Source organism: Electrophorus electricus, chromosome 15, assembly GCF_041902795.1.
Source record: "Electrophorus electricus isolate QZ-2024a chromosome 15, ASM4190279v1, whole genome shotgun sequence".
In the NCBI taxonomy this organism is placed as follows: domain Eukaryota; kingdom Metazoa; phylum Chordata; class Actinopteri; order Gymnotiformes; family Gymnotidae; genus Electrophorus; species Electrophorus electricus.
In genome coordinates this window covers 10,534,731-10,549,983 of record NC_137511.1, presented here as the reverse complement: position 1 = coordinate 10,549,983, position 15,253 = coordinate 10,534,731, and the positions used below count along the sequence as shown (strand labels likewise).

The following is a 15,253-nucleotide window of genomic DNA, read 5'->3' as shown; positions in this document are numbered from 1 at the left end:
AGGGACAGAAAGTCTCAAAGAACTGTTAACTGAAGTTCTAAAGATGAACTGTGTAGTCTAACTTCTCTGACTCATAAAGGATTACTTCACCCAAAGACAACTAGCATTTAGGATATTAAGCAAATACTGAACAAGTGTCAGTTAGCGTTGCACTTTTAATTCAGTAAGCATTACAAACTTTATTCAATTCTTAGTCAAATATTTTGTACTAAAGTGATTCTATGCAACTAGCCACAGATGCTTATGTAGTAATAGTACTGACCCACAGAATCTTAAATGTGAGCTCCATGTGCAGTAGGTGGGGCATCTGGATGGTTAAAGCAAATATAGAAAATGCTAACCACCTTCCACAGAGTTAAAGGCCCTTTTAAAATGCTCACCAGTGAAATAAAGTCTTGCAGCTCCACCCTTTTGCCATGCTCTTCTACCCACTGCCACATCCTATCATTACATAAAGGGCTGGAGGCAGCAGGAAGTCACACACAGCATTTATTTACTTATTTAATAACATTTAGTTCATTTGTTTGTTTTTCATAACAGGTAATGTTTATTAATTGCGTTCATTTGTATGTGTATGTCTAGAATGCTTTTCTTTTTTTAGTATGTTTATCGTGCATCTTTTTTGCGTATTTTAATGGGGTTTACAGCAGTTGTAAGTAACTGTAAAGTGTTTAAACCTAATTTATTCTGGAGTATGTGTGTACAGTGTGTGTGTATGGAAGGGATATATATTATTTATGAACAATACCAAATGTCTTTCTAAATATCTTTGTAGAACACATTCTTTATGGAATGTTTTGACCTACTGATGCCATCTTGGCTGGCTAATACAGATGACACAGCACTCTAAATAGAGATGTACCCATAGCCACACTGCAGAATCATTAAACATGCCATTAATAAGAAAACCCATCAAAGCACACAGCTGTTTCAGGATATTAAAAGACCTTGGTCACCCTGACCATCTAATTTTCATCAGCTGCTGTATATTTAGTCTGATTCCATATTTAGTCCTTTTAGGCAGAGAGGAATGACTGGGTAGTATTACTATTGTCTAGGTCAGTTACCAAATAACACCGATCATTAAAAACCTCCAGTGTTTGTGGTTTAGTCTACAGTATTAAGCTGTTCCTTTGATTCATAATCCACCCTGTCATATCAGCTCAAGCTTGTTCCATAACATATGGTTTGTGTGGTTTATGTCTGAGGATAGTGTTTTAACATTCTGTGCCTAAACTGTCTGCATGCTAAATCCAGAGGAGTTTCATTATTTTAGCCTTGAACATAAGCAGGTCTGGGGATTTGTCCTTCCTCGAGTAGTCTACTGTTATATATTCACATTTCTTTATGATGATCACACTTCACCTTTTCTTCATCCTTGCTGTCTTGCTGTCTGTCTGTCTGCATGTTTGTCTGTTCTTATACAGGATAAATTGATGAAAACAATAAATCCCCCACCCCCACCCCCCGCCCTCAATTCGGTGGCCCATATGTAATTGCACAATACATCGAGTTATTCTGTCAGGCTTGAAATGCAGAAATTCTTGCTTCTAACAAGTCTTTTTTGCTTTCAGTCTTTTCTTCAGTAAATAATATATAGGGTCAGGTCAGATAATTGTCTTGGCCAGTCAAGAACTCTATTGTTTTTGGCTGTGAAAGGTTTTGAGCTTGCTTCAACAATTTTGAGTCATTGTCTTGTTGCAAAGTGCACCAACGTGTTTAAATATGAGCAGCTAAAATGCTTCAGTACACTTCAAAAAGGATTCTAATTTCTAAGGCTTCATCTGATATAAACATGGCCTTGAATTAAAACTGACAGACTGCACTTCACAGTTCAATTCAAATGTGATGTGTTTGTAGAGACAAACAAGACATTTTTTTTGTACTGTGTAGTGTATATTATCTGTCCATCTTATCATGTCTCTTCTTTATAAGGTTGCTGCATATGAATGCACTCCTTAAAAAAAAAAGGTTTGGTCAATGTACAAACAGGAAACCCTCAAGCATAGTTTGTCACTGCAGCTTTTTCAAACAATGCATACTGTGGTTTATAGATTGATGTAACGTGAGCCCGAGCACCAAAGGGCGAGGGGCAGGACGCACAGACTCCACAGACGTGGACAGACATTTATTAATACATAAAGACAACAGCACTCCCATATAACACAAGCAATGAACACAAACACAAAACGGTTAACATTAAACAAAAACAATACATTTAACAACAACAAGAAGCATAAAATGACAATACTAACATTAACTTCAACAGCGAGAATGACCAACAGCCCTGCACGCTATGACGAGGGTTTAAATACACACAAACAAGGTGTAGGTGTGTGCAGGCGTGGTTACAAATAAACAAAACCCCTCCCACTGCACACGGCGGCCCAAACCACGCGACTCGTGAGAGTCGTGAGAGTTGTCTCTAACACTTTTAAACTCCATCTCCTCCTCCCCCTCCCTCTCAGAAAGCCCTGGGGTTTTTTTTATAGCTGTCTCTTTTTCTCCATAAGTCCACCCCACCCCCTGCCCCTTCTCCAAATCACAGTGAGACTTTGTCTTCTTTCTGGAAATAAAACCTGACAGAGACAGACATTATTTTCCTGGTTATTCATAATGGGTTCTTATTACTCACTAGGATTGCTAATCCATCCCCAGGATCACCACATCTTTACTTAGCACAGGGCAAAGGGACATTTTTATGTGTCACACGTTCTCTCTCTTTACCTAGTAATTTAATGGTGGAAGGTAAAAACATTTCTGATATTTAGGGGCCTAACAGTTCAGGTGATGGGTTATGCATTCCTTTGTCACATAGCATGTGATTTACCTGTTATTATGTTTCTAAAGTATCACTCTATCTACCTGAAAAGCTCCTTGTGGCAAAAGTCTACCCTCACCTAACAACTACACACACACAAACAGCCAATATCCTCATTGAACGACACACACACAAACAGGCATATATCCTCAGTAAACTACACACACACACAAACATGCATATACACAGTAAACTACACACACACACAAACAGACCAATACCCTCATTAAACTGCAAACATATACAGGCAAATGCCCCCATTAAAATGAAATAGACATTTTTTATAGCATATATTTGATTTGAAAATGTTAGTATCAGCTACCAGATATTACTCCAAAACTATTGAAAAGTTTTGTACATTTCAAATCTTAACCTACTGACCATTTTTTTAAATTATAATATTAATGTAATGTTTAGATTATAATTCACGTGTCAGAAGTACCCAGCTGTAATGCATAAAATTTACAAGAAAGCCACACAACCATGAGGAAATGAGATTTGTGGTCCTTTTCCTAACAAAAATCTCTATTCTAAAAGGTCTTTTTGTACTGCCCCACTATAGCTTTTTTTTCTTTGTTCCTAAATTCTGGGCAACATCTGAATGGGCTCAGCCTTTGTCCTTAGGCAGAAAGACCCTTGTGTCAGTGCAAAGTCCATGGAAATCACCCTGTCTTCTGATTGCAGCCACTTAGAAACAAATGATTATTGCCATAGAAATATGCCCAGCTGTGTTGCGTCTTTCTAAGATTTGCTTGGCTGAAGTGGGGTGACCAGCCTGGCCTCAGCTGGGGATTGGTGAAAGATCAACAGCTACAGCTGCCTGAGGTGATGGTAATAATGTTTTTCTAAATCAGAAAATGGCTGCCTTTCTTTGTGGTGAATGGGAATGGGGAAGGCAGAAATTCTACATAAAAAGGCTACTACTTTATCAACCCAATTAACACTTTTGCTATGTAGCAGCATCAAGGCTACAAATGTTCATGAAAAAGTGCTTGCTCACTCATACTAAATAAGCTGGTAAATACTGCGAGAAGAGCTTTAGAATCTAACGTCTTGCAGTCTGTGTGATGGCTGTCTTTCTGTATTGGTCACAATCTCAGATTACTATATATTGCCTAGGCTCAAATGATGCACACTGCAAAACTTGATTCTTTGCTGCAATGATTTTTAGTGCACAATCAGGCTTATTCTGTCTAAGCGTGTAAGATTCCAGTAAAGTAATTGTAGCAAACTTATACTGTGATTTCAGTCTGCCTTAAGTAAGGCATCTGGAATTCCACTGCATTTCTTGCATAGCTCTACAGTATTGTCAGTGTTTAGTTTAATTCCATTGCCTAACTTGCCTTAAAAGGATCTGTTCAAAAGGCCTATCACCATGGAATTGCTGGGCGCTGACCTGCAATGACTGCCAGAGGATTTTCCTTTAAAAGCATATAATGCATTGTAAGTCACCCTACTTTTGGGGTGACAATGGGCCTACCATTCAACAGCCGTGAGTCGTTTCCCCTCATTATCTCACCACCACCCACTTATCTAGCAGACTCAGTTCCTCAAGGCCCACCCACAGGCATATTTAGCTAGTTTTAGTTCTCCTGCACCTCAGATACCACAACACAGTGCAGTGCCTTTGAACAGAACTTTTAGTTTAGAGATAGAGGGCTTTTCCAAGGCAAACAGATGACCCCAGTATGATCTGATGCTACACAAACAGTAACCAGGTTGAATTGTTTTCTCTTGTGCACAGACACAGTTGGAGGCTTTAGCTGTCAATTTTTGAAAAAATCAATAACTAAGTAAACAGAGAAAAAAGCAAAAATCAAGAAAGCAAGAAAAAAGAAAAAGCTTTAGTGATACATGAAGTAGATTGTAAACTTTTCCAAACTAACAGTGTTGCCGTGTACTCTAGTTACCAAATGAAATAATTACCCTTAAAATAAAGTCATGGATTTCTCAAGTTTTATCATTTATTCTATAGTCACAAACAATTGATGTTAGAAAAGGACAATGTAAGCTTTCTGCCAACTTCTCCTAGTGTCCATGTTATTAATTTCAGAAGGTTTCTAATTAATGGAATTTTCCCAGTGCTATACAAAATTGTTGTTATGTAATTATATGACATAATTTGTTTCAATGAAGAAACCCACTCTGCTCTACGGTAGTCTGGAAGCACATGTTTTTGTGTGATTTTCTGTACCTGGACACATCAGCACTTTTCAAGGACCCAACAACGCTTACAATGTGTTGTCTTGAACAGAATTTACTATTCAGTTAAGAACTGTGAGAGTCGAGGGGAGGGTGGAGTGTGTGCCTTGTTTTTTAAGTCTACTGCAAAATGCAGCAGCAGGCCGGCAGGCAGAGGGTCAGGCCCAGTACTGCAGTGCTTGAGAGAGTTCCCTGCTGGTGTGAACACAAAAGCCACCATTGACATATTCCAGGAGAGCGAATGAGTGAGCCATTGTGCTCCTCCCTCCCTCTTCATGCTATAGAAGGAAATCTTTCACTAGCAAAGTCCTGTGACTGCATGTCTATTTTACTTTGACCTTCCATTGGTATTGAATTTGTTTTAATTTCAGAAAAGATTGTAGAGGATACTGACACTTTATCTGGCAAAAAATTATCTTTATTTTAGGCTCCCAAACCACTCTCAAAGTGAAGGAGAAAAAACAGAGGAAGATGATACTCTTAAGAATCAGACACAAGAGGTCAAAATTGTGAATCTGTAACTCACATTTCATCACCTGAACTGGGATTTACGTGGTTGTTGTAATCTTATTATGATGGGTTTTAAGCATAAACCCACTATTATTACCTCATAGGGCTTCTTCACAATTCCTCTAGCCACCTGAAGCTGTAGTGGAAGCCACTGGAAAACAATTTGACAGGGATGGAATATGTGAAACTGTGATTTATCCTTAGGGGTTTTGGTTCTCCATCACAAGCATACAGGCACCAAATCGGAAAGCAAACATGAGAGAACTCTGAACACAATGCCCCTTCAGCTTCATCAGCCCACTTCAGAAGTTCACAGAACAATTAGATCTGTTCTCTGGACAGGGCCAAGGAAATGTCTATTTAATGGCAGATGGTCATACATCTGACTCAGGGAATTAGGATTACTTCCTTCCCAGGGTGACTGCACACACTTTTTGAAGACTGAGCCTCGAAAAGTATCTCAGAGCAGAGCTAGAATTTGATTACTTTGGTGGTAATGTGGATATTAGTTACAAAATACTAAAATGCACAAAAGTATTCCCAAATCAACAGTACTGTTCTGAGATTTTTCTTTTCAGCTTCAGTGAACCAGCTTCAGTGAGCCAGGTTCAGCTCCCAGCCCAGCTGCTGCCTGTGTGGAGTTTGTGCACTCTCCCTGTGCCTGTTTGGGTTACCTCTGGGTACTCTGGTTTCCTCCCACATTCCAAAGTCATGTGTCTTATGTTGATAGGCGACTCTGAATTGGGTCGGTGCGTGTGTGTGTGCCCTGTGATGGATTGGCATCCTGTCCAGGGTTGGTTGCTGCTTTGCACCTTGGGCTGCTTGGATAGGTTTTGGCCCCCTACAACTTTGAATTGGACTAAACTAGTTTAGAATATGAATGCATGAATTTGGGAATTTCAGCCTATAGCAATAATACGGAGCTCATCAAACATGACACTTAACAAAATTAATGAGTGTGCATGAACATGATTCTAGAGGTTGAAAATATAACTCTCTTTATTCACTGACAATCTAAGGTTGGAAGACCCCCAGCTCCTACAATACAAATATGATCAGAGGAAAAAATTTCTTGCCATTTCTTTTTTCAACCTTTGCCTTCCTCACAGTTTCTTTCCGTCTGTCTTTCTCTCTACCTGTGTCTAGGCATCTTTCTTTCTTTCTTTCTTTCTCTCTCTCTCTTTCTCTCTCTCTCTCTCTCTCTCTCTCTCTCTCTCTCTCTCTCTCTATTTTAAATTTAGTTAGTGAAGCAGTAAAATCATACCTGTTCTATGACTAGCTTTCCTCCACCAGTCACAAAGCAGCCCCATGACCTTCACAAGGCCTCCAGTCTTAGAGCTGAAGTAAAAGACCCCTCTGAAAAAGAAAGCATGGAGAGGACCTCTGGATTTTGATAGTTTTTCAAAAAAATCATTCTGTTTTTGGCTCTGGAATGAATTATGTCATGAAATGTTACTATAGCAATATATCTGAAAAAAAAAAACATTAAAAATATGTATATATATCTCAGGTTTTCCAACTTATACAAAATCAGCAAGGTATCCAGTGAATACTAACAAGGACCAACTGAAGCTATTATAATGTTGATACACAAGACAACAATTCTTACTTGTCCTGGTGGTTTTTAAAACAAAACACTTAGACAGAAGATGACTTGTTTTCAGTGACATTCTTTGTCAAATTCAGCTGCTGTGTGTAGCACTATAGGAAAAGGAAGTGCAGCAGAATAGCCTTGAATCATGGGTATAATTTCTCATCATTACAATGACTGATCTCTTAATAAGATGCTCCTCAGGAGCACTTAGCTATTATACAGAATCCTGTGAGTCTCTGAGATGCACCTGCAGAAGCAACTATTATTCCAGATATTGTGTATTGTTACATGTTTTTGCAAGAATGCAATTAAGAAAGAAAGCAAGAAATTAAAAAAAAATGAAAGAAAGAATGAAAACACAAACTATGTATAACCGCTTATTTTTTCATAGATTTAAAAAAAGTGATTAATGATGTTAACCAAGAGTAAAGTCACCATATTTTGTGAAGTTGAACATTTTTTCATGCAATTCCAGTTCAGTGTCAGTTCTGTTTCCTGGACACTATTCTCAGATAGTCATCAAACCCAAACACAATGTGCACTAGCATGTGGTGCATTATGAGTTTTTCCTTGCTAGAAGAGTTTATAAATCCATAAATGCATGCCTTTTATACTTAGCACTTCATGTCCATAGCTCACTGTGGAATTTAGTGTTGCTGGACTTGAGGATTAAGCATAAATTATATACAGATTAGATTAACTATCTTGCTGAACATTGTGGATATATTACCAATTAAAACTAAATTGACCATTTCATATATCTTAGTCAGTTAAACCCAAGGTAAGAGGAAATATATTGCAATAAGTTGACATTTTCCAAACTTTGTTTTTGTTGTTGTCTGTGACAGTTCTCTATGTGATACTGTTTGGTTTTTGTTTTGCCACACCCAAATTTTTACCTCATTACACCTGCGCTTTATTACTCCTCTTATTAGTGTATGTATTTAAACCCTTGTGTTAGCTCTAGAGCTTGTTGGTTATTGTCCTGGCTTTGGACTGTGCTGCTACTTGTGACTTGTCCTGTCATTCATCACATGTGCATCAGTTTCTGTTTGAAAAAATGTCTGTTCCCATGGCTTGTTCCTGCAGCCCTTTGCTTTGATGCTCCCAGAGTTATATGTGTGCATTTCTAAGGATAAAATTGAAAAGTTTTTAAAATAGATTTTGGTTCATTTCACCTCATCAGATTCTTCCCCAGACAGCTTTTGCATGTGCTAGAAAACAGTCTGGTTGGCGCACACACACACACCTCCAGATATAGCACACCCAGGGCCTATAAACACAGGTTACATATTGTGGTGCCTTTTAACTCCCCCACAGAAGTTCACCATAGTTACATCCTACTAAAAACCAAAAATAAAATGTCGAAACACTCCCAGGTCACTCCGAATAAGAATTTGCATTGAGTAATACTAGCTCCACTAATCACATACTGAAATGGCACAAGCAAAGAACGCAAATCTCTTCCTTAAGCTTTGATGTTAGATTCCTACGAAGTGCACAGATGTTGCTGTCAGCCTGGCAGATTAGTATACTCCATTAACAAAGGCTGCTCTGCTAACTGCACTCGCTCAACTCTGTTGTGCCCTGCATTTAAAAATCAGCTGCAGCTGCAGTTCCTTCCCTACTCACTAGAGGGAAAGCAAATCAAGCCTTGTCAGCAGAGGGTGTATTTAAACTCAAGAATAACTCAAGAATAACTCTAAAAGGCTGGTGTGGTATGCTGTTATGACTACAAAGCACTGGATGGAGTTGTTCACACAGCACAGAACATTGGGGCAGATCCCCACACTGAAGCTCTTTACACAGCATCAGGTGATCTCAAGCGGAACCAGTGCCACCAAGGATCAGAGCCATCCTGTAAATGAAATCTTTATCTCCTTATGTTCAAGGAAACCAATAAACCTAAAACATCAGTTATTATGTCATCTCAGAACACACCGTGGATTTTGTCTCAAATGGGTTCCAATACTTAGTGTAGAACTAGAAAGCACATTTCCAATGGACTCAAGAGCAGCAAATCTGGACAGCTGAGGAGAAGAAAAAAGTTCCTTCTGCATTGTGCTGATGTAAGAATCATAATTTGGTGCAGACAACATAAATCAATATAGTCATCCTGTAGACATTTATGCACAGTACATGCTTAGTATGCTTACTGGTTATAGGCAGGTTTATTTCAATCAGATTTAATAAAATATTACACTAGCTCCCAGCAGTACCCCCCACCAACCACTAGAGGGATATCTTCGTAATATTAGTCCTCTGTTTCACTTTATTATCCTGTTTTGCTGTTATCCTCTGTGTTATATTTTCCATGCATATCTGTGCTTTGCTGCCCTGTTGATGTGCGTCAGTTTAAGCACATTTATTTCTGGCTTTTGTATTGCTCATAGGTTGAAGCACTTGGAAATATTAGCATGATTTATATACTTCCTGATGTATCCAATTGCATGCTGCACACACCTCCAAGGTGGTAAAATAACTGCTACCAGTTTCTTTAAACATATTTCAATCAAGACTTCAAGACATGACATTTAATTTGTTTCAGTTTGATATTTAGTCTTATTAAATCAAAAGCTTGTGAATGGGTCCATAAATGTGGGTAGGACACATGAGCATAAGGGCAAGTTGTGAATTGCTGATGAACTGTTTTCTATCAGTTCAGATCGCTTAGATGTTCAGACAGCCTTACCAGGGATCTCATTAACAAAAGGATGCACAATGTCATTGATGCAAAGTACCCCTGTGACACTACACCTTGTGGAGAATTTCCTGCTTGCTTTAGGTTTTAGATTCTTCACATCTAAAAAACATCAAATTCCAGAGTGAAAGTGCATGTGCATAAATAACAGGAAATGGTGTAGGGCCCCCAAATGATTTGATTCAATTTTCAACATTCAATTTTCTCTTTATAAATGACAATATTCTTAAGCATTTGTACAAGTGAATGAGCCTCATATTCCACCCTGTTACTGCTCACAAATATTCATTAATGGTTCATGCAAACCACCTCATTACCAACCCTTACAATCAGCAGCAGTTTTGCTTCAGTCAGTCCCCAAGTTATGACAGCAACTTAACACATATCCCAGAGTGGAAATTTAATAATATATGTAAATAAGTACCTTGTTGTCTTGTCTGCTATATTTGAATGTTCTTTATAACATGGAGCTTAGAAAAGAATGGGGACAATCTAAGGAAGATTTAACATGCATAAACTTTCCAGCATGGTATAACCTCAGAGAATGTCACTTTAGGTTCTATAAATTTTCACTATTGTATTAAAACATTTCATGTCATATAAACATTTTGTAATGTGCACAGAGATGTTGTTTGTTTGTTTTTGAAAACCTTACCTCTCAAAATAACTAATATGGGATCCTGTAACCAACATATATTTGTTAGAATGCCCTTCTCTAAAAATGCTCTTAACACCTCAGGACTACTACAGCCACCGTCATTCACAGCCCATACCTCCTCCACACTGAGTATTAACACCTCATCTGACATGAATGACCTTAACTATTTTGCACTTCTAGGCATCAGCAGTGATCCCTGTATTTCTACAGTAGTCTAGTTAATGTATGTGGAGAGAAAAAAAAGCAAACCACATGCAAGATCAAATGCCTACTGACAATGAAGAAATGCCCATTAATTAATTAAACTTGCACACACGCACGCCACTTGCACATATCTATGAAACGCTTCTGCATACCTATGAAACGCTTGCGCATAAATATGAAACATTTTCATCTATAAATAATCTATTACTTACATTTGCGTATGATAACTTACACTTGCGTATATGCACACATGCACATTCTTTCACTGGTGTGTAAACAGAGAGTTTAACTTCACTTGTGTGTGTGTGTGTGTATGCCGCGTGTGTGTAAAGCAATTTTCAGTGCACCCAGAAGTCTTTTCATTGTAACAGGAAGGCAGATATTTAACATTATTTTAATATTTTTACAGTTAAATGACTTCAAGCCGTAGGGAGCAGCTGCCTAATGTGGTTCTGGACAAAAGCAAAAGACAAACTTAATACGGCACTCATTTTTTCATGTAAATGTTTGTTCTTTTATTTCATTTTTTTAATCATTTTATTACAAGGCAAAGGAAGACCATTTTAAATCAGTTGTTAAATGTTAAATATACTGAGAATTATTCATAGAGAAATCCATCCCTTTCAAATCTTATTCATCGCTTTCATCCACTTCAAATTCACTGCTTGATTGATTTCAAACCTTTTCACAAGAAAAACAGAGTTCTGATAAGATTTTGTTCTTTAGTTACATTACTGCACAACTTACTTCACTACCAAGCACTGAAACTCCAACACCAGTTTCACCAACTTTAATACCAGTACCCAGGAACTTAACTTCTACTCCATCAGCACCAGCTCTTACACCTGTGTCCACTCCCAGACCAGCGGTCACTTTAAGTGGACCAGCTGAAGCTGATGCACTTCCAACCTCTGCCCAAGCCATGGCACTCACTCCCAGGACATTAGCCTGAGCAGCTGCAGAAGCATTTGGCCCTTTGGCTTCAGCTTCAAAGATGCTCCACTCTGCTCCAGCTCGTCCTACTCCAGCTTCAGCTACGGCTCCAGCTTTTGGGATGCGTTGTCCTGGTTTGTCAGTAAAGGCATATGCATATGTGTCTGCGTTGGCATACGGTCCTTCCGCATATGCATCTCCTGGCCTGTCATAGTAATCGATCACATCAAGAATGCCCTCAGGGTTAACATTCGCAGCAAGACGTTTCACATCACGATCTGCAATTAAAGAGAAGACAAAAAGGTAAATAATTTGGGAATACAGTTTTCTGTAAGATCATTTTAGAGACTTTTTACTGTGGTAGCAGGTGTGTGGCTGAATGTTTGTAATGACGAGATAGATAAAGCAGGTTGCAAGAGCAAAGGTTTTAAAGCCTCTTTAATGTTGCTTCCATACTCCAGTGTCTAGGGCACAGTGTAACCAAATATCCTTAGCTCTTCAGTGTTTAAGCAACATCAGAAACCAGGCGAGACCAACACTGAACCATGCAGACAGCAAACAATTACTTCACGGTTGACAAAGAATGGAGGGGTATAAATACACAGGATTAAATGAGGGTAATTACAATCAGCTGGAAACAATGCCCAAGGGGGAGTAAACCAGGGCGGGGCTAAGGAAAAAAAATAGCACATGGCAAGACAGAAAGGCAACCGGAACCAACAACAAAAAAATCAAAGTTGGGGCCGAGCAAGAAAAAAGGCATGGCAGGACTGACACAAGATAAAGCAAACAGAAGGGGAGGGACAGGGTAGAGTTGTGACAGAGTTGTCACCTGACCTATTGGCAGTGATACATTCACTCTCACAGGCATCAGGTAGGATGTACTGGTACTTTGTGTGTATCTTTGATCTGTCTGTGAGCACTCCCTTGAGCAATGCACATTTTCTTTTGTATTTTGTGCATAAACTGTTATATGTGATTGTGATGTACTGGCTAAGTAAAATAAGTAAAAATTAAAGTAAGCAAAATGAAAATTAAACTATTAGACTATTATTAAACTATTGTTGTAACGGTGAGCGGTAACGACGCGCACACTATTATTCAACTATTATTTAGAATATTATTAAGAATTTCACTGTGTGTAACTAATATGGGAGTAGAACTGGTATTTTCAAAATTGCACAGATTAATAACTCTTGGGGGTGCTTCTGCTTCTGCTGATCTATATGATGATAACACGTTGCTTAAGGACACACAGAGTTTCTATTGGTCCTGTAAAAAAGTAGAAAAATAAATAAATAAAACATCCAGAATCTAAATATTAAATATAAGTTAATTTAAAACCATTCAGAGCTGAATTTTCATTTACAATTATCACGATTTGTCCCTCCCAGCTTCCATCTTTTCCCTGTCTCATCTATTTTAGTTCCATGCCGTAGTTTCGTTTTCTCCGCCTCTCGTTTAATTGCTCACCCTTTAGGAGTCCCTGTGTTTGGGCTGTTCATTGTGTTTGGGCTGTTCATTGTGTTTGTTTGAATGGATTTATATGGTTGCGTGTATATGTTTGGCTGTGTTAGAAAGCCCGTCTGTTTTTCGAAGCCTGCATTTGTTTGCCCGTGTGTTATCTTAACTGTTTGTGTTTCCTTACCTCCATGTGTTATTTACTAGTTTCTGTTGTAGCCTGCTTCCCCTGTTTGCCTTCGTGTACTTGTGTTTTTGCTTCATCGTGTATCCCCGTAATCTCTGTGTTGGTTCTTTGACCCTGGACTAACTCTACGACTTTGGATATACCCTTAATAAATCTCACTCTTCTCCGCACAGGTGTCCGCCTCGTTACCGCTCACCGTTACAACAGTTATGCTTAAATATTAGCCCAATTCATAGAATCATCATTCATGCAGTTTTTCTCTTTACAACACAGCTCTAGTACAAAATAAACGAAAGTAAAAGGCAAGTTCGACTTCTGTTAGCTTACCTTGGCTCATCTTGAGGATGGAGGAAAATACCTACTGGCAAGAGAGTAAACCTGCGGAGTATACGACAGTGTTGCTTTCTCATTTTTTAATTTAAATTTGTTTAGTATTTCCTTGTTTAAAACATTGCTATTACATTTTATTGAATTTGTTGCTATACCCATGTCTTAACTAAGCCCTCACATAGTGCAACTATGCTGTAAGTGATACTTAATATATTTACAAATGCAGTGCAAAATATGAGAAAAAACAAATCTTTGGTAACACTTTTTAGGTATGCATAATAAATTATTAATTCACTTCTATAACACATTATAACCATTCAAATGTAGATGTAGTTAAGACACTACTGGAAATATGAAACTTATAAAAGAAAGGTTATATCTTTTCATAGATTTACATTACAATCTAATTTAAAACTAAAATATAATTATTCAAATTGTACAATCAGTATGTGGAGAGAGAAAAAGGCAAACCACATGCAAAGTGAAACACATACTGACAAAAAAGAAATGCCCATTAATCTAACCAGACATTAACATAAACCAATGAATTGGTCTTACCTGTCACTTCTGTATATTTCTGTATGTTTCTGAATAGAGGTACAGCAAATGATCTGTGAGTAAATGACAAAGCACTTTTGTAAGTCGCTCTGGATAAGACAGTTTTCAAAATGCACGAAAGCGAAAGGTAAATGTAAGTAACAGGAAGTTAACTTCCTGTTACTTAAATTTACATTTCTGTGCATTGACTTCCTATTACTTACATTTACATTTCATGCATTTTGAAAACGCTCTTACGTCACGAACGTTTTCAAAATGCTCAAAATGTCAATGTAAGTAACAGGAAGTTGACTTAATTTCGTGCATTGACTTCCTGTTACTTACATTTACATTTTGTGCATTTTGAAAACGTTTGTGACGGGTTTTAGGCTCCCAAACCACTCTCAAAGTGAAGGAGAAAAAACAGAGGAAGATGATACTCTTAAGAATCAGACACAAGAGGTCAAAATTGTGAATCTGTAACTCACTTGAACTGGGATTTACATGGTTGTTGTAATCTCATTATGATGGGCTTTAAGCATAAAGCCACTATTATTACCTTATAGGTCTTCTTCACATTTCCTCTAGCCACTTGAAGCTGTAGTGGAAGCCACTGGAGAACAATTTGACAGGGAATGGCACAGATGAAACTATGGTTTATCCTTAGGGGTTTTGGTTCTCCATCACAAGCATACAGACACCAAAGCAGAAAGCAAACATGAGAGAACTCTGAACACAATGCCCCTTCAGCTTCATCAGCCTACTGCAGAAGTTCACAGAACAATTAGATCTGTTCTCTGGACAGGGCCAAGGAAATGTCTATTTAATGGCAGATGGTCATACATCTGACTCAGGGAATTAGGATTACCTCCTTCCCAGGGTGACTGCACACACTTTTTGAGGACTGAGCCTTGAAAAGTATCTCAGAGCAGATCTAGAATTTGATTACTTTGGTGGTAATGTGGATATTAGTTACAAAATACTAAAATGCACAAAAGTATTCCCAAATCAACAGTACTGTTCTGAGATTTTTCTTTTCAGCTTCAGTGAGCCAGGTTCAGCTCCCAGCCCAGCTGCTGCCTGAGTGGAGTTTGTGCACTCTTTCTGTGCCTGTT

General features: G+C 38.2%; 1 protein-coding gene across 1 annotated transcript; it reads right to left on the bottom strand.

The window, feature by feature from the left end:
- Positions 1–11,200: 11,200 nt before the first annotated feature.
- Positions 11,201–14,331, bottom strand: LOC145651358 (uncharacterized). Its single transcript, XM_081698032.1, has 3 exons — positions 14,160–14,331; positions 13,599–13,649; positions 11,201–11,901 (listed from the first exon to the last, which is right to left on the bottom strand). The coding sequence occupies exons 2-3, from the start codon at positions 13,606–13,608 to the stop codon at positions 11,417–11,419; spliced, it is 495 nt and encodes a 164-aa protein (XP_081554158.1). The 5' UTR covers positions 13,609–13,649; positions 14,160–14,331; the 3' UTR covers positions 11,201–11,416.
- Positions 14,332–15,253: the final 922 nt, after the last annotated feature.